At 52.1% G+C, this 24793-nt stretch overlaps 1 protein-coding gene across 4 annotated transcripts in view; it reads right to left on the reverse strand.

Moving 5' to 3' along the window:
- Positions 1-121: 121 nt before the first annotated feature.
- The window catches only part of DPP3 (dipeptidyl peptidase 3), a 34436-nt gene continuing 9764 nt past the window's right edge, over positions 122-24793 (reverse strand). For all 4 annotated transcript variants that reach the window (XM_024749043.1, XM_024749046.1, XM_024749045.1 and 1 more), the window contains exons 3-18: positions 24007-24096; positions 23260-23397; positions 22604-22678; positions 21889-21982; positions 18116-18246; positions 17876-18006; positions 17743-17801; positions 14835-15029; positions 14504-14616; positions 14047-14139; positions 12505-12567; positions 12281-12405; positions 12032-12152; positions 10415-10594; positions 3093-3255; positions 122-670 (exon numbers count right to left, since the gene is read on the reverse strand). In XM_024749043.1, the coding sequence (XP_024604811.1) occupies positions 498-670; positions 3093-3255; positions 10415-10594; positions 12032-12152; positions 12281-12405; positions 12505-12567; positions 14047-14139; positions 14504-14616; positions 14835-15029; positions 17743-17801; positions 17876-18006; positions 18116-18246; positions 21889-21982; positions 22604-22678; positions 23260-23397; positions 24007-24096 (1944 nt within the window). In that variant the 3' untranslated portion in view covers positions 122-497. The remainder of the gene's footprint in view (positions 671-3092; positions 3256-10414; positions 10595-12031; positions 12153-12280; positions 12406-12504; positions 12568-14046; positions 14140-14503; positions 14617-14834; positions 15030-17742; positions 17802-17875; positions 18007-18115; positions 18247-21888; positions 21983-22603; positions 22679-23259; positions 23398-24006; positions 24097-24793) is intronic.

Raw genomic sequence — 24793 nt, forward strand, 5'->3', positions numbered from 1 at the left:
TGGATGGGAGCCTAAAAATAACCCGGCTTCTCCCTCCGCAGGCCTTGATCCCAGCACCTTGCTGGGAGCAAATGAGAAGTGAGGTAAAGGCAAGGAAGAACCACACAAATTGCAAAGATGGTGGTGGTTTCTAATATTTATTTTTCTGGTTATAAAAGTAATACATGAAGAGCACTGGATTGGGAGAGGTTTTGAGTCCTGCAGGATGACAGGTCACTTTCTCAGAACCTGCATTGCCTCATCTGGGAAGCCGGATAAGGAGTCCTGCCTTGCCCACCCCACAGAGGGCAGTGCAGATCAGATGAGATAACACAGGGGAAGCACTTGGTAAGCTGGAAAGTGCTGTCAAATGGAAGGGCTTAGTGTCGCCACCCTCGGCTGAGGTAGCACCAAGGTCCGAGCTCCTGCCCCTCCCCTAGCCCCTAAGACACGGACAAAAAGGGGGCCACTTGCAGCCTTGGTTTAATGGAGTGGGGGAAGGGCCATGCAAATCTGCCTCAAGCCTGGCCAGATGGGGTTTCACTGGGGCACTTCCAGAACCGGGCATCAGCTGTGGCCAGCTGGGTGAGGATCTCCTCCAACTCGGGCCCATCCTCTGGGAAGCGCTCAGAGAAGGATCGGATGAGGCCAGCAGCTGAGGCCTCATACTCAAGAAGCTGTACTTCTGAGCCTAGGGAGGAGATGGAGAAAAAAACAGCAGCAGGAAAAGGTCTTAATAGGGAAGCAGAATCACAGTCATAAGCATAGGAGCAGCTAGTTCTTCCTGAGCTCTTACCATGTGCCAAAATTTGTGCTCAATATTTCTTTTTCTTTTTTTTTTTTTTGCGGTACGCGGGCCTCTCACTGCTGTGGCCTCTCCCGCTACAGAGCACAGGCTCCGGACGCACAGGCTCAGCGGCCATGGCTCACGGGCCCAGCCGCTCTGCGGCACGTGGGATCTTCCCAGACCGGGGGCATGAACCCGTGTCCCCTGCATCAGCAGGCGGACTCTCAACCACTGCGCCACCAGGGAAGCCCCTCAATATTTCTAACTGAATCCTTAAAATAATCCTATGAGATAGGAAATATTAAAGGGGGGGTATTCAGTGAATTGCTGCATTCATTCATTCACTTAAAGATTTACACCAGTGCCATGTTAGGTAAAACAGACACAGTCCTTGGCCTCCAGGAATTGCCTTATCTCTGTCTACTGCTGGACCCTGGGCAAGTTTCTCAACCTCTCTAAGCCTCAGTTTCCTCATCTGTAAAGTGTGGGCAAGCACAGTACTCGTTCTCTCGAGAAGCTGTGGTGATTAAATACAAGAATGCATTGAGGGAATGCTCACCAGGCGCCAGCTACCACGAGCATCACGACCTCTGAACCTATTATTCACCTGTTAAGTGAGGCTGTTCCCAGGGTACCCATCTCACTTATGGGGTGTTCCTGAATACTCCTGGGAAGCACTTCCCTCTAACATCCTTCCACTGCTCTACCCACTCACAGCACCTTGTTGTGCTCTGTGGCATCATGGGATGTACGCAGCTAAGAGCACAGGCTCTGAGTTCAGATGGCCCAAGTTCAAATCCTGGTCCTGCCACCCACTAACTGTGTGACCTCAAGCAAGTACATTCCCTTCCATGTCTTGGTTTCCAGCTGAAAAATGGGGATAATAACTTCCTCATTGAGTTGTTGGGAGTTGATCCATGGAAAGTTTTTACGCAGACTCTGGCACATGGAAGTCCTCAAAAGTTAGCTACAATCATCATCAACATTTTCATCATCACCACCACCACTACCTTTGAGAATTCAACCTGTTCTTCAGGCCTTAAAGTTTTACCCCCACTTCCTCCTCAGACCCTTCCCTGAGTCCCTCAAAAGTAGAGGTGATCTTCCCTTCTCTAAGTGTTCAGACCACTGTTTGTGTCTCTTGGGCACCCATGAACACTTCCCTTATAAGATCATTTCTCTCTCTGGCTTATTCCTAATGGGCTGTGAACTACTTGAAGTGAGTAGTCCAACCCCAATGCCTGCCCAGGGCTGGACAGTCAAAGCAATGACGATATTGTCCATGTAATGAGCACTGACTATGTGCCCGGCATGATCCATTCTCTCACTCATTTGACAGGCACTGAGAGGTTCCTGTGGGCCAGGCCCTGTGCCAGGTGTCAGGGATGTGCTGCTCCTGCTGCCATGGAGATGAGCAGATGAGCAGACAGGAAAATGGCAGAGTGACAGCCGTTTGAAGAAGAGGAAGCTGGGTGATAGCTCAGGGGGTGTGCCTGGAGGGTGGGGAGCCGGGGAGAGGGTTGCCAAGGGGTGGGGGCCAAACTCCTCTATTTTATTTTTTAAATGAGGTGCATTTTCATTGTTATTAATTTTTTCTTTTGGCCGCACCACGTGTCTTGCAGGGATCTTAGTTCCCTGACCGGGGATTGAACCCATGCCCTGGCAGTGAAAGCGCCGGGTCTTAACCACTGGGCCACCAGGGAATTCCTCAGAGTAGAGTTTAGAATAAATCTTTTAAATGCTTTTTCCTCACCAGGAGGAGGTAATTATTTCATTTAACCCTCACAACTGCCCATGACTACGGCAGTGAGGAGCAAACGCTCTTAATACAAAAGGGCCTTTAATACAAGAGGTGCAAGCGCAAGGCAGACAGGGCCAGGGATTCTGGAACGGCATCATTGCTTGAGGAGGGAGAAGGACCACAGGGGTGCTGATCTCTCTCCGGGCTCTGCCGAGTCCTGTTGTCCCCTGGGCTCAACTCAGCCTGCTGGGTGCAAACTCTCTGCCTGAGCTGACCTCACTCCTGGGCCCCCGACAGGCCTGATTCTCCGGTATGATGCCTGGCCTCCTCACAGGCCCGGGGTCTGCCTGTTCTACTAGCCCCTGCCCTGCTGGCCTGCCTCAAACCTTCTGTTGCCGTCTGAGAAGCAGCATGACCCCGTGTGTGGGGGGGGTGGTAGAGGCCAAGGTGTGGGCCTGAGGGTTGGCATGGGGAGAAGGGCCACCCCAGGTAGCCTTTCCTGAGCCCGGGTTGGTTCCGGGCCTTCTCTGTGCTCCCAGAGGGCTCTGCATGGCCCCCATCAGTGAGGGCTCAGGAGCCCATTACCTTCGAGGCGAGTGTTGGGCTGAACGATGAGCTTCCGGGCTTCCTTACGGAGCAGCACTGTGTCCCTGAGGGAGAGGAAGCACTCGGGGGGTGCATCGGTGACGGCCGCGTACCCTTCATACAGGGCCCGGCCTCCAGCCACGTCCCCTGTGGACTTCAGCACCTGTGGGAAGGCAGCAGTCAGTGCCTATCATGGGTGCCCTCCCGGCATCCACGGGGCTTTGCCAGGGGCTACAGCCAACGGCGCCCAGCCCTGGACTACATGTGCTCTCTCGCAGCTTTCCTGTGCTGAATACGCGAGGAATGCGGCTCACGTGCTAGCACAGAGTAAGTGCCCACACTAAAGTGAAGCTAATTGTTCTCCTCTGCGTGTCTCACTTGAGCTGTAGACAAGGAAGGTATTATCATCACCCTCTTTTTTTTTTGAACATTTTTAGGGACTTCCCTGGTGGTCCAGTGGCTAAGACTCTGCGCTCCCAATGCAGAGGGCCCGGGTTTGTTCCCTGGTCAGGGAACTAGATCCCACGTGCCGCAACTAAGACCCGGTGCAGCCAAATAAATAAATAAATATTGGGCTTTCCTGGTGGCGCCGTGGTTAAGAATCTACCTGCCAATGCAAGGGACACAGGTTCGAGCCCTGGCCTGGGAAGATCCCACATGCCGCGGAGCAACTAAGCCCGTGCGCCACAACTACTGAGCCTGCGCTCTAGAGCCCGCGAGCCACAAGTACTGAGCCCACATGCCACACTACTGAAGCCCGAGTGCCTAGAGCCCCTGCTCCGCAACAAGAGAAGCCACGACAATGAGAAGCCCGTGCACTGCAACGAAGAGTAGCCCCCGCTCGCCGCAACTAGAGAAAGCCTGTGCGCAGCAACGAAGACCCAACACAGCCAAAAAATAAAATTATTTTTACCATGACAAATGTTCAGCAATTATCCTTAGCGTTCAACAAATACTCTTCCTTAGCTGCGTGGCATGCGGGATCTCGGTTCCCCAACCAGGTACTGACCCTACGGTGGGAGCTCGGAGGCTTAACCACTGGACCGCCAGGGAAGTCCCTACCCTCTTTTTTTAGTAAAACATTTCACACACCCAAAATATATAGTATGTATGTTATAAAGAATAAGACACCCGTACAACCACCACCCAGCTTAAGAGTCAGTCCAACCGCCCCCTCCTTGACTGCACCCTGTGGTCTCCCCGATCTGAGGAATTAGCACTCGACTTGGTGCTCATTAGTCTCTTGTTTTCCCCAAGTTTTACTCTCAACCATAAATTTTGCCCACATCCTGTGATGTGCTTTTTCTGCTCGAGTTATATCTAAGATTCATCTGTGTTTGTCCGTGTAGTTAGTTATAATTCACCCTTCTCACAGCTGTACGTATTCCACTTACAAACACGCCACAGTTTCATCTCTTCCACTGTCGCTGTGTAACCTGTGCTTTTTGCCCTTTGAGGCTGCTGGGGACATCCTGTACGTCTCCTGATGCTCAGAGGCAGGTTTCCCCAGAGAATCAAGGCCTGGAGGTCAGGTGAATGCTCATCCTTAAAGGACGATGCCCTCATTGTTTTCCAGAGTTGTTGCACCTGTTTACATTCCCAGAAGCAGGGGCTGGCAGTCCGTCCTGCTCGGCACACCAGGGTGGCGTTGACAGTTTTTCATTTTGCCAAGATGGTGGGTGGAAATCTCATGCTGTTTAAGTTGCACTTTTCTGATGACTAACGAGATGGAATAGCATCCCACAAGTTGGTGGGCTACTTATTTTCCTCTTCTGTTCATGAGTTTTGCCTATTTTTCTGTTGGGTTGTCTTTTCCTCTCCCCTTTTTTTTTTTTTAAAGTTTTTTATATATTTAGGTGCTAACCTTTTGTTAACACATATGTGGTAAATACCCTATCCTAGTTTAAGACTCATCTTCTCACCTTCTTTATGGTAAGTTTTGATGAATAAAAGTTACTACTATTGTTATTATTTTGGCTGTGCCGCATGGCTTGTGGGATCTTAATTCTCTGACCAGGGATCAAACCCAGGCCCACAGCAGTGGAAGCACAAAGTCGTAACCACTGGACCACCAGAGAAGTCCCTAAAAGTCATTTTTAATGTAGTTAAAGGGATCGATCTCTTCCTTGATGGCCTGTGCTTCTTGTATGGGGAGAAATTCTCCTCTACCCCGAGGTCATAAAGATATTCTTTTCTCAGTTTAAAACTTTGCCATTCACGTGTAAGCCTTTAATCTCTCTGGGATTGAATTCTGTGTGTGGTATAAAGTAGAAATCCAAAGTGTCTCTCCATAAGGATAATCTATTGTCCCAGGGCCACTATTAAATGGTCCCTCCTTCCCCAGTGGTCCGCAACACCACTTCTGTCATATACCAAACAATCAAAGCTCTTGGTTCTGTTCCACTGGTCAATTTGTCTATTCCTGCCCCAGTGCCACACTGAATTTATAAGTCTCAGAATAAAATTTGATATCTGGTGGAACAAGTCCCCAACCTGTTTTGCCTCAAGAGTGTTTTGGCTCTGATTCATGGTCCTTTATGCTTCCATTTAAATTTTACCATCAGCTTGTAGAGTTCCATGAAAAACCCTCTTGGGCCTTTATTCAACCTTGCTGAACTCTTTTATTACTTTCAATAATTTATAGATTCTTTTGGCTTGCCTACATAGACAGTCATATCATCTGCAAGACGATGGTTTTTTGTTTGTTTGTTTGTTTTTTGCAGTACGCAGGCCCCTCACTGTCGTGGCCTCTCCCGTTGCGGAGCACAGGCTCCGGATGCGCAGGCTCAGCGGCCATGGCTCACGGGCCCAGCCGCTCCGCGGCACATGGGATCTTCCCAGACCGGGGCACGAACCCGCGTCCCCCGCATCAGCAGGCAGACTCCCAAACACTGCGCCACCAGGGAAGCCCGAGGGTTTTTTTTTTAATTTTTTTTTTTTTTTGCAGTACGCGGGCCTCTTACTGCTGTGGTCTCTCCAGACGCACAGGCTCAGCGGCCATGGCTCACGGGCCCAGCCGCTCCGCGGCATGTGGGATCTTCCCGGACCGGGGCACGAACCCACGTCCCCCGCATTAGCAGGCAGACTCTCAATCACTGCGCCACCAGGGAAGCCCTTTTTTTTAATTAAAAAAAAAATTTTTTTTGGCAGCCCACATGGCATACGGGATCTTAGTTCCCTGACCAGGGATAGAACCCGTGTCCCCTGCAGTGGAAGCACAGTCCTAACAACTGAAACGCCAGGGAATTCCCAAAACGATGAGTTTTGTTTCTTCCTTTCTAACGCCCAAAGTTTTTACTTGTTTTTCTTGTTTCCTTCTAAAAGCTAGGACCTTCAGTACACTGTTGATCAGAAGTGGAAATAGAAAGTATATTTGTCTTCTTCCTGATTTTAAAAGGAATGTTCTAGTGTTTCAACAAATGACATTTACTGTACTTTCTTTTTTTGAGACACTCTTTGTCGGGAACCAGCTGCAAGCTGACAGTTCTTGCAGCTTAAAGCATGGCAAAGTCCTGCTTAATTCTTGACAGGACCCGAAAGATTATTAGAGAAGATATGAGTCTTGGCCCGTGAGGCTGCTTGCGGTTTCTCTAACTATAGTTTGTCCCTGGCATGTTTCGGTAATCACAGTCTGTTCTCATGCATGTTTATATTCTGGTTCGCAGAATGTTTTGTACTATAACTTCAACACTAAGGAAATACTGCCTGATGATCCTGTCTTGTGATTTTAACAAAAACATGTATTGCCTACTGCAATATATAAAGAGTTTTGATGGGAAATAAAGTGTGTGTGTGCTTGTACACCACCCTCCTGACCCCGTCTCTGCTTAATCCCCTCACCTGCTCTCAGGACTTTTTCCTCAGTCTAACAGCGACTGACAACTCTTATCGGTTAAAGAAATTCTTTTTGAAAAAAAAAAAAAAAGAAATTCTTTTTGACTCTGAGTTCCCTGAGCGTTTTTTATCATAAATAGATATTGACTTTCAAGAGCTTTTTCTAAATCTATTGAGATGATCATGGTTTTTCTCCTTTAATATGGTGATTTTCATAAATATATTTTATGATGTTAAATAAACCTTTCATTTCTGGGATTAAACCCAAATTGATATTTTCTGGATTTGATCTAAGATTTTGTTTCAGAATTTTGGCATTTACATTTTCCCTTCCTGAACTATCTTCGATTTTGGTATCAGGATTAAACTGGCAACTTACAAGGAGGTAGAGAACATTCTCTCTTTTTCTATTGTATGGAAGAGTTTATATAAAATTGATACCATCTGTTACTTGAATATTTCGTAGGATTCGTCTGTAAAACTCTGTGAGCTTAGCATTTTTTAAAAATTAATTAATTATTTATCTTTGGCTGCGTTGGGTCTTCGTTGCTGCGTGTGGGCTTTCTCTAGTTGCGGCGAGGGGGGGCTATTCTTTGTTGTGATGCGGCAGGCTTCTCATTGCGGTGGCTTCTCCTGTTGCAGAGCACGGGCTCTAGGCGCATGGGGTTCAGTAGTTGTAGCTTGCGGGCTCTAGAGCGCAGGCTCAGTAGTTGTGGCACACGGGCTTAGTTGCTCCGCAGCATGTGGGATCTTCCCAGACCAGGGCTCGAACCTGTGTCCCCTGCATTGGCAGGTGGATACTTAACCACTGCGTCACCAGGCAAGTCCCAGCTTAGCATTTTTTGTATGAAAATTTTAGACCACCGATTTAATTTCTGTAATGGCTATAGGATTATTCAAGCTATCTATTCATGAGTCAATTTTAATGTTATTATTTTTCTAGGAATTTGTCCATTCATCCAAGTTGAAAAGTTATTGCCATAAATTCCTGCTATATTTACAGTTATGTCCCCCTTTAAATTTCTACTCTTATTTTGCCTTCACTTTTTTTTTTTGGCTACGCAGTATGTGGGATCTTAGTTCCCCGACCAGGGACTGAACCTGGGCCCCCTGAAATAGAAGCGCAGAGTCCTAACCACTGGACCACCAGGGAATTCCCATTCTATGATGTTTCTAGACAGGGGTTCCGCTTGTCATTCTTGGTATCTCTAGAGCTTCCCGGATTTATGAATTGGGTCTTTAATCAGTTCTATAAAATTCTCAGCCATTATCTCTTCTAATATTCCCTCTCTTACCTTTTCTCTCTCCTTTCCTCTTGGAACTTCAGTTTATGTACATTAGACCTTTTCACACTATCCTCCATGTCTCTTAATCTCTCTCTTAAATTTCCTAGCTTTGTGTCTCTGTGCTACATGCTGTATAACTTCCTTTATCTTCAGCTGGGTTTAAACCCTGTTTCAGCTGCCTATTTTTAGTTTCAGTGATTATAAAGATTATTGCTAGGAGGTCTATGTGGCTCTCTTCCAAATATCTGACATTTCGTGGCTCTGATCCTTACTTCTTTTGCCAATTTGCAGGTGGCAAAGTAGGATTCCTACTAGGGCACCCTCCAGGTAAGCCTCCCCCTCTTAGACCCAGGGTTAGAATGATTTTCCCTAGCTTTGGAGTAATTAAAACCGACTGGGAACTCCTGGGGGAAGGTTAGAGAGAACACCTCACCTTTCTCTCTTCTGCATGATATTTAACACCCAGAATGTGAACACACATTCATCAGGTCGACAGGTTAGACCCCAGGAGCTTAAACCAAAGAGTTGGCAACAGGGGTGCTGACGGGACCCAGGTGTCATCATGAACAAGTGAGTAAGGCAGGTAGGTAGTGGACCCGGCAAACTGGAGAGTCACGCCATGTCCAAATGTCCAAGTGTGCAAATGCAGTGGCTGATGCTCAGTTCCAGCCCATCATTCACGTGGGAATTACGTCTATTGATGTCAGACCTTCAAAGAAGTTAGAAATACACATTTGTATCTCACCTCACCAACTTTTATAATACGGGTAGGCCAAAGCTATGACTGTTTGTGACCCATGGCTGAAGCCTTTCCCTATGGAAAAGCCTCATCTTCCCTGGGGCTGGCTCCTTGCTCTGCTCTTGGCTTTTCCTGGGGGCTAATAAAAGAAACAGCAACACCAAAAATGCTTCCATATTCCGTATCTTCTGTAAAACTACTGCTGCAGACACTGTCCATTCTGCTGAATGATTCCTCTCGTACAGAGACCCCCCTGCTTCAATCTCTAGAACGGAATGCTGTGTTCACTCACTGCTAGGTCACAGTTCAGTACTGGCTGAAGATTTGGCAGATTTGACTCCTTTATCTAGTGACATTATTATTATTAATAGACTGTTCTGGAATAATTTTACATTTACAGAAAAGTTGCAAAGATAGTACAGAGAGTTCCCGTGTGGCCCTGGCCCAGTTTTGCCTGTTGTTAACATCTTACAAAATTGGTACATTTGTATTAACTAAACTCTAGACGTTATTTAGATTTCACTAGTTTTCCCACTAATGTCTTTTATCTATTCCGGAATCTGACCCAAGACACTGCACTGTGTTTTGCATCTAATGATTTTTAATTTCTAATTTTATTTTCCTTTAATGGCCAAACACACCTTTTTAGGAAAAATGCCTAACATCCCTTCTGGAAATAGGTGGCAGTACAATCATAAAGAGATATTTGCTGAATTGAAGGCTGGGCCTTCTTCAGGTTGAAAAAGCCAGCAGGACCCTGTTCTGATGGAAGGCACTTCCCGGTAAGGAGTGGGTCACCATTGGTGGTCCTCCAGCTTTGTTGAGTGTCAGAATCACCTGGCAGGCTAGTAAACATGCAGGTTCCAGGGCCCCGCACTCAGAATTTCTGAATCAGGAGGTCTGGGGTGGTGCCTTTGAATCTGCATGTCCTGGGCGATGCTGCTGCTGGTCTCTGGACCACACTTTGTGTCACACTGGCTTGGATAACACGACATTCTATCGCTGAGTTCCACATATATGTTGTTTCATTTAATTCCTACCAGGTGAGGCAGGTGATGTACCTCATTTGACAGATGAGAAAAGTGGAGGCCAGCAAGGCAAAGTATGTTACCCCAATTACACAGCTGGTTAGTACTGGCACCAGAACCCCAAAAGGTCTACTGACTCTAAACATCCCTACATGGGAGGGATGTCAGGGCTGCAGTGACCACTGTCCCTCCCTCCTTCACTCACCAAGCTCCAGGCTTCCTCCTTCTGTCTCTCAACCCACCAAGCTCCTTCCAGTCCCAAGACCAGGCTTTACGCTTTGTTTCTTCTGCTATCAGATCTTCTAATAGCTGGTTCCTCCTTGGCACTCAAATTCCAGCTTAAATACCACCTCCTCCAAGAAGCCTTCCCTTTTACAGGGTGGGGAGACAGGGTGAGGCTGGAGGGGGCCTCCAAGGTGAGAGGCCCCTGTTTACCTGGAGTCTCCGCAGGAACCTCTCCAGGGCGGGCTTGCCCACGGTCCGGATCTTGTTGCGGTCAAGGTGGACCTGGGCATCTGGGCGCCCATCGGAGCCTGTGGTGGGAGTGACAGTAACAAGTCCCTCGCCAGCCTCCAGCAAGACCCTCAGGATCACGAACCGGGCCTGCATGTGGGCCTGCCGGGGCCAAAGAGAAAGGAATCATTTGCAACCCCGAGGCAAGAAGTATCAAGAGCTCATTCCAAGGCCTGATATATCATATGTGTGCACTAATTGTCAATTATTATTGTCGTTTTATTCTTCCCTAGCCTGTGGGTCCTTTTGTGCCTATTCCTCTCCCCTCAAATGCTTCCCTTCTCCTCTCACAAGGGAGGGCAGGCTGCCCTGGTAGACAGGAAGGGCATTTCCAGGCAGGACCCAGAGCCCCATGTTCCCCCTTGTCACCCACCATCCCCTCTGCTGCTCCACAGCCCACCTTCATGACAACAGTTACCCCCAGAGGGCCCTCGCCACCAGGACCCCGAGCACTTTCTTCTCCACAATCCTGTTTGCATTCAACAGTGGGATCAAGAGGGCACCGTTATCCGCAGTTTACAGATGACAAAACAGAGGCCCAGAGAGGTGAAGTGACTTGCTCAGGGTCACACAGCTCGTAGGAGAGAGCAAGGATTAACCCAAGTTTCCTGACTCTAAAACATGTGTTCAGGGCTTCCCTGGTGGCGCAGTGGTTGAGAGTCCGCCTGCCGACTTTCTTTAGTTGCAGTGAGCGGGGGCTACACTTCGTTGCGGTGCGTGGGCTTCTTATTGCAGTGGCTTTTCTTGTTGCGGAGCACGGGCTCTAGGCATGTGGGCTTCAGGAGTTGTGGCATGTGGGCTCAGTAGTTGTGGCTCGTGGGCTCTAGAGAGCAGGCTTGGTAGTTGTGGCACAGGGGCTTAGTTGCTCCACGGCATGTGGGATCTTTCTGGACCAGGGCTCGAACCTGTGTCTCCTGCATTGGCAGGTGGATTCTTAACCACTGTGCCACCAGGGAAGTCTCCATGTGTTCTTTTGATGACACAATATTGCCTCCTCAAAACAGACTTACTTGACTTCTTAAAAGATTTCAATTGCTTACCCTATCTCTAACGTACATCTCATTACCGAACAGTGTAGCCTAATGGCTCTGGAGGCAGGCTGCTTGGATTTGAATTCTGGTTCTGTTACCAGCAAGTTACTTAATCGCTTTGTGCTTCAATTTCCTCATCTCTAAAATGAGGGTAATAACAGTACCTACCTCCTGGGTTGACACTGGGGACAAATGGGTTAATCACATAAAGCGCTTAGAACTAAGTGGCACAGAGTAAGTCCTATGCAAGTCATCTGTTAGTGATCATAGTAAAATCGTCTCATCTGATTCACCCTCAAAGGTGGGCAAGGAGATTATCACTCCCATTTCACAGACAGGGACACCGAGACTCACAACAGTGACGTGACTTGCCCTTATATGCAGTGGACTCTGGGATCAACCCAGTTTATGCGTCTCATAGGTACGGTTGTCCCTTCCCTACACCCAGAATCCTGATCTTGGTCCCCACCTAAGGCTCTTCCCTCCTGAGGGGTCCCCTGGCCCCCACCTGTCTCCAGCTGGAGGCCTCAGGGGTGTAGAACTCCAGAGCAAGCAGTCCGGCCCGAACCATGTTGAGCCAGTTTACGTAGACCACATCTTCTGCATCAGCCCCCTCAAAGCCAAAGATCCTGGGGCGGGGAGGGAGGGGAAGTGGCAGGGGGGTGTGGGGTCAGAGGCTACCCGGGCCCTGCCCTCCCTGCCAGCAACCCCTCCATCCACAGAGGAGGTCCCCCCCACCCAGGCCTGCTGCTCGTACTCCAGCACTCGGGGGTTGAGGCAGAGGTAGAGGCCCACGCTCTCTGCCCGGCACTCTTCATAGCTGGAGGCGATAGTGCTGAACTTGCTGTCCCAGGTCTCCCCGCTCCGGTACCAGCTCTGAATCTGGGAGGGGAGGCCCAGGAAGCAAGCTTAGGGGTGCCTGCCATCCCCATAGGCCACCCCACTCCCAGCACCCCAAGGCTCCGCCGAGGCCACCCTTACCTGCTCCCCTGTCTCTGGGTTGATCACTGTCTCCTGGTCAAAGTTGAATGCTCCTTTCTCATCCTGCAGGAGAATGGTCATGAATGTGGGGCAGGTGAGGGCAAGGTGCCCCTGCCCTGGGCCAGGCCTTCAGCCCTGGATCCAAGTGGCTCAGAAAGGTGACCGGGAGCAGTGAGTGGATGGCAGGAGCAGCAGGTCCACCGACACACTGCCGCCTCCAAACCTGTCCTGTGACACATCTCAGAAGCCCCGGAGGTAGAAGAATGTCAGGCACCTACTCCTGCACACAGAGTGACACTGCAGGCCAGATGGGGAGGCACATGCCCAAAGTCACATGAAGACTTGGACTCAGTATCTCCAGAGCCCAGCTGGAGATGTCCCAGTGGGTGGACCAGAAGGCCTGGCCGCTCCTCACCTTCCTGGCCCCTCTGCTGGCAGAGGAGGTCACAGCATGTGACTCTCTGCCTCAGAAGCATCACCCTCACCGTCCTCTCCATGTGCCAAGAGTCTTTCGTGCACCATCCATTTCACCCTTGCAACCAGCCTCCAAGGAACATTCTATTACTACCCCGCTTCACAGAGGAGGAAACTAAGGCTCAGAGACTAAGAACCCCAAAGCGGAATCAGAGCACATAATGTCTGTGTACACTGTCTCTTAACAATAACACCCATTTTCAGAGGGCCTATCGAGTGCCAAGCAAATCCCAGGGCTTTGCCTTTATTCCTCACAAAAGCCATACCATGGGAGTCGGGAACCCCATTTTACAGATGGGCCAGCTGAGGCTCAGGAAGGGGAACTGTCTTGTGCAAGGCCACCGAGGGGCCACATGTGTCCCCGCTTCCCTGGGACTTCAAAGCCTGGACAAAGCCCAATGCCAAGCTGTTCCCCCATCAGCTGCTCTCTGGATCCTCCTGACTTCCAGGCCCAGCCCGTGCCCATTCGGGGAGGCAGCTCCACCCCACAAGGAGCAGGCCCAACGTTGCACTCTCTGACAGCCCTGCCCCACCCACCCCCAGTCATGTCATCCATGCAGCTCCGGGCTGGGGGTCCACAATGGGCTCTTCCCGGCCTGCCAGAAAGGCTGTCTGTCTTCTCATATTCCCTGAGTGGGTGCTGAGGGCGCTCCAGCCACTTTGGCTGGCCAGGAGGAAGGGGCAGCTCTGGGGAGAAGGGGCCCCCTTCAATACCTGGAAAGGTACAGGCTCCAGGGAACAGCAGTGCAAAGACAGACAGTGCTGCAGCCTCAGGACTAGTGGCTCCAGACACTGCCCCTCCTAGCCTCTCTAGCCCTGGGGCTGCCTGGTTAACACCCTCAGGGCAGGCTTCCCTGGCCTGAGCCAAGCAATTCTTCCTGTGGGGGGACCTTAGCTGGACAGTCCTGCAGGTCCCACTCAATCCTGGGACTCTTGGGGGAGGCTGAGACACTGAGGGCCAAGACTGGAGCGGCTTCACCCCTGAGGGGCTGACTGTGAAGGAGGGGAGCCGTAGGCCTGGCTCTGCAGAGGCTCCTGCGGGCACCAGAGCCAGCCCCGTGTTCTTACCTGCACGAAGAGCTTGCCGCTGCCGTGGCCCAACAGCTCGTGCAGCCCCACCTGCACATCAAAGGAGGGTCCCTTCCAGCGGATGTACAGGTCCTGCCGAGACAAACGGAGACCCACGCTGCCCACTGTCCCACCACGGCCACACGGCCTGCCCACATCCCCCGTGCCAGGCCGAGGGCCCATCGTGATGCACACATTTGCTAAAGGCCTACTACACTGGGCACCGCAAAGCCCATCCCATCCTTGCAGCAACCTGCGAAGAAGGGGCTGCCTCCACTGTTTGCCAGCTGGGGAAACAGGATCCAAAGACACAAGGTCAAAGGTCACAAGCAGGGAAGCAGCAGAGCCAGGCCCGAAGCCGTGTTCTTTCCTCTCCTCTGCACTGGCCTGTCCGCCTTCCTGCATCAGCTGAGGTCAGGCCAGGCCCAGCGCCGGCCCTCGGGCTGCCGGTGCCCACCTTGTCCTCCTCCTCCAGGAAGGTGAGCTTCTCCCGCTGTGTGGCATAGGCCACGGCCAGCACGTTCCCCAGCGACACGTTCTTAAAGCCTTCCGTCTGCCTTAGGTCGTCATCTGGAGAAGGTGAGGGCGGGGACCAGGGAGAAGGGGCAAAGGTCAAGGGTCACAGACGAGGAGTCTGGACAAGAGGGACAGGCCGGGATGGTGAGCGGAGCAGGGTGATTTGTGGCCAGGGCGAGTGTGTGGAGGCGGAGGGTGCGACTCTCAGTGGGGTCTCCTGGGGGTTTGGGCCATCCTGTCGTGTTCGAGGGGCAGGGCCTACGGAAGCTCACAGTTGGGGATGTTGATGCCGGCAGGGATGCCGGAGCCAGCAAAGGTGAGAACATCCAGGGAGGTGAAGTCGGGGGTGAGGAACTTGTCCTTCTCGAAGGCTGGGGGCCAGGGAAGCTCCTTCAACAGCTGCTCCGCACTTGCCACTAGCCACTCAAACTTGGCACTCATGGCCTTGTTCACCATGGCCACAAAGCCTGTCGGGGGACAGAGTGGGCTGTGGGTTGGCAGGGTTTGGAAGGGATCCCACACCCTCCTCAACCCCTCTAACCCTCCAGCCGTCATGTAGGTATTGAATGCCTGCTGTGCACAGTGACCCTGTGCTGGCCACTCGGGAGAACAGTGACCCAGACCTGGGCCCTGCCTCCACGAGGTCACTGTTTTGGGATGGGTGGGGTACAGAGAGAAAGCTTCGCTGAGTAACACCTGAGGTGGATCTTAAAGGAGATTGTGGGGAGTACATAGGGAATGATGGGGAAAGGATCAGATGCCCAGTGGAAGGGACGACATGAACAAAAAAAGACGCTCTCCTTTTTGGGGGAACTGTGAACTGTCCTGCATGGCTAGTGCACCTGGCTTATGTGGTGGTGAGGGAGGCTGCTGCACAGGCGGCTGGGACTGATCCTTTCAGATTCAGTGCAGTTAGAGTTCCTGGCTCAAAGCAGTACAATTTCCAAAACTGTACTCCATAGAACACATTTTCTATGAGAGCCTTCATAAAGAAACAGCTCCCTGGTCAGATAAGTCTGGGCAAAACTATACACTCTACCTCCATCTTCTTAAAGGTTCGCAATGCACATTTGCACGTTAAAGGTACTGAAGAGTCCTGTAAGCAGAGACTCCCGGCTGCTCAGCAACAAATCCTTCTTAATGTAATTCCTGCTAACCCTGCAGGGACTGTGCCCTGGAAAGGCCTGACCTAGACTGAGGAAGGGGTCAACCTTAACCTGGCCGAGGGATGGGCTTGGCAATGCCTCTCCATCTGGATTCGCTCTGTCTGATGAAATCATCACACCAGGGCAGGAAGAGAGGATGATTAAAATAGCAAAGAAGGAAAAGCGACCTAAATAAATGTCCAATGATTGGGGATTATTAAATAAATCAGGGGGCAGCTATGTGATGGCATGCCATGCAGCTGTTAGATATGTAGTACAATACCAAATGCTGTGGGGAATTATTTATGATATATTGTGAATACTATACACCTATTAAAAAGAATGTGGTAGGTCTATATATACCGATAGGAAAAATATCCACGATACATGATTAAGTGAAAAAACCAAGTGACAGAACAATACACGGAATGAGAATAGAATCTCATTTACCTGGATGAGTTAAAAGGAATGCGTGGGGACTTCCCTGGTGGCGCAGTGGTTAAGAATCAGCTTGCCAATGCAGGGGACATGGGTTCGAGCCCTGGTCTGGGAATATCCCACATGCCACGGGGCAACTAAGCCCGTGCGCCACAACTCCTGAGCCTACGCTTTAGAGCCCGCGAGCCACAACTACTGAGCCCACAAGCCACAATTACTGAAGCCCACACGCCTAGAGCCCGTGCTCCACGACAAGAGAAGCCACCACAATGAAAAGTCTGCGTGCCACGATGAAGACCCAACGCAGCCAAAAATAAATAAACTTATTTAAAAAAAAAAAAAAAAAGGAATGTGTGTGTGTGTGTGTGTGAATGCTTTGACAAAGGCCTGGAAGGACCTGTACTCAACTGCGAGCTGTGGTGATCTCAGGAGGGGTGTGACATAGGAGAGGATAGTAAAGGAGGGATTTCACATTTTATCCTACATACGTCTGTACTGTTCCAATTACTTGCAACAAATGCAGATTTTAAATCACACACACACGTTTTTAAGCATAGCACTATATAAAAACAGAAGACAAAAAGTACATTCCAAATTTTAACCTTGGGGTGGGTACAATCACAGTTGATTTTTTTTGGTCTGCATTTTCATAATTTTTGACCACGAACTGAGACTACTTTTCTAATAATCACAATGAGTTATGTAAAAAGGGGGGGACCTCTGAGACTGAGGCTGCTGAGGAGGCCCTGGGGTCTTGGCCCTCAGAGCAGGCCTGGCAAATCAGGACCCAGGCAGGAAAGCTGTGAGTATGCACACCTGTCTCACCCTCCGGCCCCTGGACTGCCTGTCCCTTCTGCCTTGTCCCTGGGCCTGGACCTCTGGGCTCAGATCCAAGCCCTCATGGGCTGTCGGGGCTTTCCTCTCTCCTCCAAGGCTAATCTCGTGAGCTTTTGGCAGCTGGATGCTCCAGACTCTACATCCAGGGGCTGGGGAGGATAAAGCTTGGCAGAAACAAGTCTAAATCCTCAGGCTGGATGCCCTGCCCTGCACTAGTGGGTCCCATGGGGGCTTGGACACAAGGGCGGAGGCAGCCTGCCACCTGTCCTGAGATGACAGAAACCGAGTCAAGTTCGTAGTCCCAGTGTTAATTCTGCTCCCATCAACTCAGCACCGTTTCCATGCCTGGCATTGTGCTGAGCCGTCTGCATATAATACCTCACTTCCCACGACACCCAAAAAGGAGTGACGGATGCGCAGAGGTGGGGTTAAGTGGCTCAAGGTCACACGGCCATTAAGTGACAAAGCTGGAGCCTATGCCTGGACCAGACACGAGAGGCAGCACAGCAAAGTGGCTCAGAGCCAAGGTGCCTCAGCTAGGCCACCCACCACCTGTGCCTCAGTTCCCACATCTGTGAAGTGAGGAGAGACATTCTCATAGGATGATGGTGTCAAAATGAGCTACGTGTCCAGTACATGGCAAATCATCAATGGCTGTTGTCATTGTTATTATTACTGCTGAGGGAGGAGCGGGGAGGGGAGAGTCCTCAGGGGACAAGGGTAAGGGTTTCCATCCGACCGCCCACCTCCCAGAAGTTACCTTCAAACTCTCCGCGGGAGCCAAAAGGGTCTCGGTAGCTCTCGATGAACCCGATGTAACTGGGGGAGAGAAGGGCTGAGATGGAGGCGGGGCGGGGGGAGGGGACAGGGCGGGGTGAAGGCTGGCGCCTCACCTCTCCACAATGGGGGCTTTGTCCTGGATCCAGAAGCGAGAGCCCTTCTTGTGGGCCTCGATAGAGCCATGGGTGAAGCTTTCTATGTACTGGGCCAGCATCTGCTCCTGGTGGCTGGTGGCTGCATAGGCCTGGGGGTGAGCAAGGGTTGGTCAGCCTCAGGCTACCCACCCATCCCCATACCCACCTTTGCTGCCCAGAGGGGCCTGGAGAAGCACCTCAGCCCCTAGCCAGCCCTACCTTGGCTTTCTCCAGGTGCTCCACTACCTTCCGGAGGATGGGTGCATAGTCTCCCCGGGTCACCCGGAAATTGCTTCCCTGGAATTCATAGCTCTTCAGCTTGGAATTCATTTCGGAGTCCAAAATAGGCTCTGAGGGAAAAAGGATGGCTCAGGGAAAAGGCTAATATAAGACACCCCAGCAGGCTTCTCGCTGTGACACTCCTTTACTCTAAGATCTTCAATGGCTCCCCACTGCCCACAGAAATTAGTATAAACTTTCATCTTCAAAAATATAGATATTGGGTTGGCCAAAAGGTCGTTCGGCTTTTTCCGTACCACCTTACAGAAAAACCCAAACAAACTGTTTGGCCAACCCAATGTTATGTTACATGAAATGTTCTAACTCATGTTAACTCATTTGAGCCTTGCATCAGCTCTGTGGGGAGTGGGAAATTATTATCTCTATTCTACAGATGGGGAAGCTAAGGCACCGAGAGGTTAAGTCAGTTTTTGAAGGTCACACAGCAGCAAGTAGCAGAGTCGGATTCAAACCCAGTGTGGCAGATTGTATTTAAAAAGCTAGCCATACCCTAGATGTAATCACAAGAGTCCTTATAAGGAGGAGACAGGAGGGTGAAGGGAGGTAGGAGATGTGATGAGAGAAGAAAGAAGAGGGAGACATGTGAGGAAAGGGCCACAGGCCAAGGAATGCAGGCAGCTTCTAGAGACAGAAAGAGGCAAGGCAACAGATTTCCCCTGAAGGCTCCAGAAGGAACTGGAGTCTTCTTTTAGACTTTGGACCTCCAGAACTGTAATAGAATAGATTTGTGTTGTTTTATGCCATTAAATTTGTGGCGATTTGTTACAGAAGCAATGGGATATTTTTTTTTAAAGGATTTTATTTTTTTCGCCGTGTTGGGTCTTTGTTGCTGCACGTGGGCTTTCTCTAGTTGTGGCGAGCCTTTGTCGTGGTGCGCGGGCTTCTCATCGCGGCGGCTTCTCTTGGTGCAGAGCATGGGCTCTAGGCATGTGGGCTTCAGTAGCTGTGGCTCGCAGGCTCTAGAGTGCAGGCTTCAGTAGCTGTGGCGCACGGGCTTAGTTGCTCCACGGCATGTGGGATCTTCCCGGACCAGGGCTCGAACCCGTGTCCCCTGCATTGGCAGGCGGATTCTTAACCCCTGCGCCACCAGGAAGTCCACAATGGGATATTAACACTGTTGTATTTTGCCTGTTGTCTCTGATCCATACAACATACTTCTAGCTTATATTTAAGAAAAAAGAAAAGATGGCCACAGTATCTCCCATCTCCCAAAGTGACTTCTCCTATCAGGACTTCTCCTCTTGAAGTGGGGCAGGCAGGCTTGTGGCTACAGCAGAAGTGACGCCATGTGACTGCCGAGGCTAGGTCACAAACGGCGACACGGCGTCTGCCTGGCTCTCTTGGGGTGTTCGCTCTGGAGCCCAGCCACCACGAGCAATGTGAAGATGCTGTGTAAGGTGCTCTGGTTGACAGCCCCAGCTGAGGCCCCAGCCAACAGCTAACATCTACCACTGGACGTGTGAGTCGGTGAGCAGGCAGAGGATGCAGCCCCTAGCTGTTGAGTCACCCGCCACCTCTAAGTCTTCCCAGCTGAGGCCTCAGACATTGTCAGCCAGAGACATGCTGTTCCTAGCATGCCTCATCCAAATTCCTGACCCACAGAGCCCAGGAGCATGAAAAGGTGGCTTTGTATCACTAAACAAACGGGGGCGTTTGTTACGTCAGGCAGCCTGGCTGCAGAGCCACACTCTTAACCACTGTCCTCTGCTGCGTCCTAGAGGCCCAGCTCACATCCCCGTGTGATCCCCTCCTGTTCCCTGGAACCCTTATCCTCTTCCCTAGTCAAATCGCACTACGTATGTGCTGCTCCCTAAACCTTCCCACCACCTTGCTTCGGCTCCTGCTGTTCCCTCCACCAGGAGTGCTGTTCCCGACCTGTCCTCCTTTGCTTGGTATCTGAGGATCAACGAAGGGAGAGCTGCCGGGAAGGCACCGGTGAATGAAACACAGAGTTCCTCCTCTCAAGGAGCTTGAAGTCAACAGAAAAATAACTGGGAAGTTACTGGGCGTGCTGATGAGCAAAGAGGCTGTGGGGAGACAGGGAGAGGTCCTGGGAAGGTGAGGTCCAAGCCTGACCTACAGGACGATTAGGGTTCATCAGTGGAATAGCTAGAGGGGAGGGAAGACATTCCAAGCGGGAATGGGGAACAGACCGTGCAAAGGCCTGGAGGGGGTAGGTGAGAACATGGGGTTTTCAGGGAATTGGAAGCTGCTGAGCGTGGCTGCAGCCCAAAGTCTAAGTGGGAGGCTGGGAGGTGGGAGGTGGGTGTGGAAGGGAGGACGGGGTTACAAAGGTCCTCACAGGGGCCTGGATGCTTCTCTTAATGCTGCATCTGTATCCCCCTCACCTGGTAACAGACGCCAGTTTTCTTTTGAGAACCACCCCCTCACAACCACCCCGAGTCCAGGTGGTGGGTCCACCTGGCTGTGAGTCCACCTGGCTGTGAGGTAGGCTTGGGACCAGGGTCCCTTAACCACAAGGACCCGAAACAGAGAAACCTGAGCCACTCCCAGACGTTAAGACACTACTTCGGGGAGAAGAGGGCTCTCTTTGCTGGAATGGCCCAGCTGGTGGCTATCAGGCTGTGTGTTTTGGTTGACAGCCCCAGCCGAGGCCCCAGCCAACAGCTAACATCTACCACTGGACATGTACGTGAGAGCAGCCTGCTGTGGGTGAAGTCAAAGAGAGCTGAGCCAAGAGACAGAGAGAGAAATTTCTGAGAATACTGTCTAAGCAGCTGGATCCAGCTGTGCCTGAAGCTACTGTATTCTGGGCTTCTTAATTACTCAAGCCTACGAAGTCCCCTTTGCTGTAGGCAAATTTGAAATAGGTTTCCTCACTTATAACCAAGAAATTCCAAATGATGGAGCCCTTAGAAGTGCATCTGGGCTTTGCCTTGAAGGTACTTGGGGAGATATTTAGGAAGTGGATTTTAGTAAGTTCACCACCCCCACCTTTCTGTATCGTCCCCAACCTCCAAGACACATGTGATCACCTTTTTTTTTTTTTTTTTTTTTCTGTACGAGGGCCTCTCACCGTTGTGGCCTCTCCCGACGTGGCCTCTCCTGTTGCAAAGCACAGGCTCCGGACGCGCAGGCTCAGCGGCCATGGCTCACAGGCCCAGCCGCTCCGCGGCATGTGGGACCCTCCCGGACCGGGGCACGATCCCATGTCCCCCGCATCGACAGGCGGACTCTCAACCACTGCACCACCAGGGAAGCCCAGGTGGTCACCTTTTCCATTAAGCCTTCACTGATGTGCAGTTTGGATTTCTCCTCTAGGCTGTCATGGGACATATGGTCCAGCCTCTACTTCCATTGTTTACATGGATTGGTATCTTCTGCGCCACTGCCTGGAGGATGGGGACCATGGCCAACACGTGGCCCCTGTCAGAGGCTTGCAGCAGTGATGTTCGCCAGGTGGAACAAAGGCCCTTCCCCTGCCCTTGAGCCTCCTCTTAGCTTTACATCACCACCAGCAGCACCGGGGCTGGGGACGCTCACCTCATAGGAACACCATTTGCTGAGCACTAGGGCTTGCACCTAGCAAGCCTTCAATCAACGTGTGCCATAACCATTACAACTGTGGCTACTGCCTGCAGCTTCCGTAGTCAGCTAACCCTGTCCTGGGTTCTGGCCCCCTCCACGCTGGTCCAGGAACACAGGAAGGAGGAGAAGGGGTGTGAGCTCACCTGTGCTCAGCACAGAAGCCAACCGCACCTCGTAGCAGGGCTTCCCATCCTGGCCGATCTCCTTGAAGAGCCGTGTGTTGTAGGCACTGAGGTTCTGGAAAAGACCAGGGCAGGGGTTTGGGGGAGAATAAGTCCAGAGCGGGCTGTGGGGTGGGGGGAGGGAAAGTGGGTCACACCAGGGAGAGAAGATACACAGGTAAAGCAGTCCGGGGCCTCCGGTGGACGTGCCTGAGTTTTCTGCGAGGGGAGAGAGCAGGGTCAGGCCAGGGCAGACTCCCACTCTGCTCAGTACACTGAGCACTAACTTTTACTAAGCGCTGTGCAAGACACTTCGTGACCTCAGCTAGTCCGGGGTACAGGAGGCAGGTCCCATGCCACAGATAAGGAAATGTCGCTGTGTGGCTGAGCTGGGAGGTGAAAGTGACACATGGGTGCCACAGCCCAATCCAAGCAGCTCTGATGTTCTGTGTCCTCCTGCCCTGAGGCTGTCACAGGGCCCTTCAGCCCAGGGTGGGGCAGGGGCAGCTCCATCAGGGCACACACGGGGACATCTTCATTCATGCCAGGCTGACCCTTAGATGAGGATTCCCAAGTCTTCTCCACCTCAAGGACCCAAGATGCCCATGCCTCTGGGCCCAAGCTGAGACCCAGGAGTGGGCGCCAGTGCCAAGGGGACCCCAACAAACCACCACCCCAAGTTCCCCAACCCCCAAACCTGTGAGTCCAGAAAGTCTTGGGCTAGTTTGGCATCTTCCATGGTACAGTTCCCAGAGAAATAGGTGGTGATTCCCTGTCGGGGAAGGGGCAGATGGGAAATAGGAGTTGCTGAGTTGGGTTGGGGAAGCTGGTGAATTACTTCCCAGCCACCCTCTCCAGCCTCTGGCTTCCTCCACTTCCTCTCAGCAGCCTCCACTGTCCCTCTCCAACTCTTTCCAGGGGGAAAAAATTACAACACAAACAACAAACAGAGGCCCAAGTCCAGCCTTCCTGCAGCTCTGTGCCAGCCTCTCGCGGGCCGGCCCCTAAGGTTTGCTGCATCCCTCACCCCATGCAGCTCCCAAGCAGCCTCGAGAGGTGGGAAGCTTTGGCCCCCTCCTTTCCCATGCCCCCTCCTCAGCTCCCTCCAGCTCTCAGCTTCTCTCCTTCCTTCTTCCTGCACATGGCATCCCAGGATGTCAGAACTGGGAGGGCATTCAGAAAGCGTTCCATCCAACCTGCTTACAAATGATGGCGCTGAGGCCTGCGGTGGAGGGCAGCTTGGCCTCAGGCGTGACGGACAGCCCGCTGCCTCCCCATCGGGTGCCCCTCCCTCCATACCAGGCAGCCCCCAAGGATGCCCTCCACTCCCCAGTGTGGCTGGGGGGGCCTCACCTCCTTCCCCAGCCCGAGGTGTCGAAGCCTCGATTCCAGAGAGAACATGAGCTCCCCGCAGGTCTGCCAGAGGCCCCCGACTTCCTCTGGGTGCTGCTCCGCGGCCTTACTACCCAGGATCACACGTTCCAGCTTCTCCTGCAGGGGAAGGGAGGCCCGTGGCCTGGCCACACCACCCGAACCTGCCTCCTGGAGCGCCCTCCTCCCCGCCCCCATCGACCCCCAAGCTCTTCTCCCATAGTCTAAGACCTTCTGGCCCAGAGTGCAGTTGACAGACCGGCAGCATTGACTTTGCCGGAGAAATGCAGACCCTCACGCCCCACCTGCTCAGGCCTGCTGGGTCAGAAGCTGCATTTCAACAAGCTCGCCAGGCAATTCGTGCACTCAGTAGGGGCTGAGAGCCCTGGTGTAAGAGCTGCCTCTGCCCCAGATGGGCCTGAGCCCCGTGGTCCCAGAGAGGGACTCCTCATGCCCAGGCTCCTCCGCTGTCCTCAGTGGTGACAGGCAGGCTCCATCTCTGCAGCACCTAACAGCGCACAGAGCCCTTTCACGGCCTCCGCGCATTCGTCCCTCGGGTCAGCGGGGTCAGGAGGTGGCTGCAGCACCCAAGGCCGTACAGTGTGGTAGTGACAAGGTCAAAGCTCCTCTCAGGGCCCGACTCCCACTGGGGCTCCATCTGCTGCATGCCCCGCTCCCCCATCCCACCGGCCCCAAACTGCCCACCTTTCCCAGCCCTCTTCAGCTCACCTTGGGCAGGTTGGGAACAAACTTGGTGTCACCAAAGGACTTGTAGTTGCCCATGTTGGAGTAGACACCTGCAGTGTAGACCAGGAACGCCTGGGGGAAAGGGGGTCAGAGGAAGCACAGCCTCCCTACCCCACGGAGGTTCCCTCCTGGGATATTAACACCCCAGCGGAAGCAGTATGGGTGAGGCTGGGAGACTGGCGGGGCAGGACCCACATCCTGGGAGGCCCCAGTCTGGCCACAACATGCTTTCACAGCCCAGTCTTCACACACTCATCGTCCAGCCAAACTGGTCTTCTCAACAGCTACCAAATACATCCAAGCCCTCGTGCACCTTGTTCCCTTTACACCAGCACCCTCTCAGCCACCTGCCGCCCTCTCATGTGACCCCCGAGGCCCAGTGCAAACACCACCTCCTTCTGCAGGAAGGGCTGTCCACAGCCCTCACCTGGCAGGCAGCCAGCACCGGAAGCATCAAACGTTAGGGCTGGAGGGGCCTTGGTCCACTACACTGTGGCTTTTGCCGACCCCAAATCTAGTCTCCCTTCCTCTGGCAATAAGGCCTCATATCTTCCTTTTGGGATAGGGCGAAATCTCCCTTCCCCAACTCCAGGGGTGGACACAGGCCCAAGGTGGCCAATAAGAGCCCAACCAGGACATTTCCCAGTGGCAACGAGCCTCCGGTTTATACCAAGACTCATCAGGCCTGAGTCCCCTGGAGCTCCCCTACTGGGGTGATGGAAGAAAGCAAAGCTGAGAGATGAAGACTGCATCACCATGGTATCACCGA

The sequence above is a fragment of the Neophocaena asiaeorientalis genome, unplaced genomic scaffold (genome assembly GCF_003031525.2).
Source record: "Neophocaena asiaeorientalis asiaeorientalis breed wild unplaced genomic scaffold, Neophocaena_asiaeorientalis_V1.1 scaffold43, whole genome shotgun sequence".
In the NCBI taxonomy this organism is placed as follows: Eukaryota; Metazoa; Chordata; class Mammalia; order Artiodactyla; family Phocoenidae; genus Neophocaena; species Neophocaena asiaeorientalis.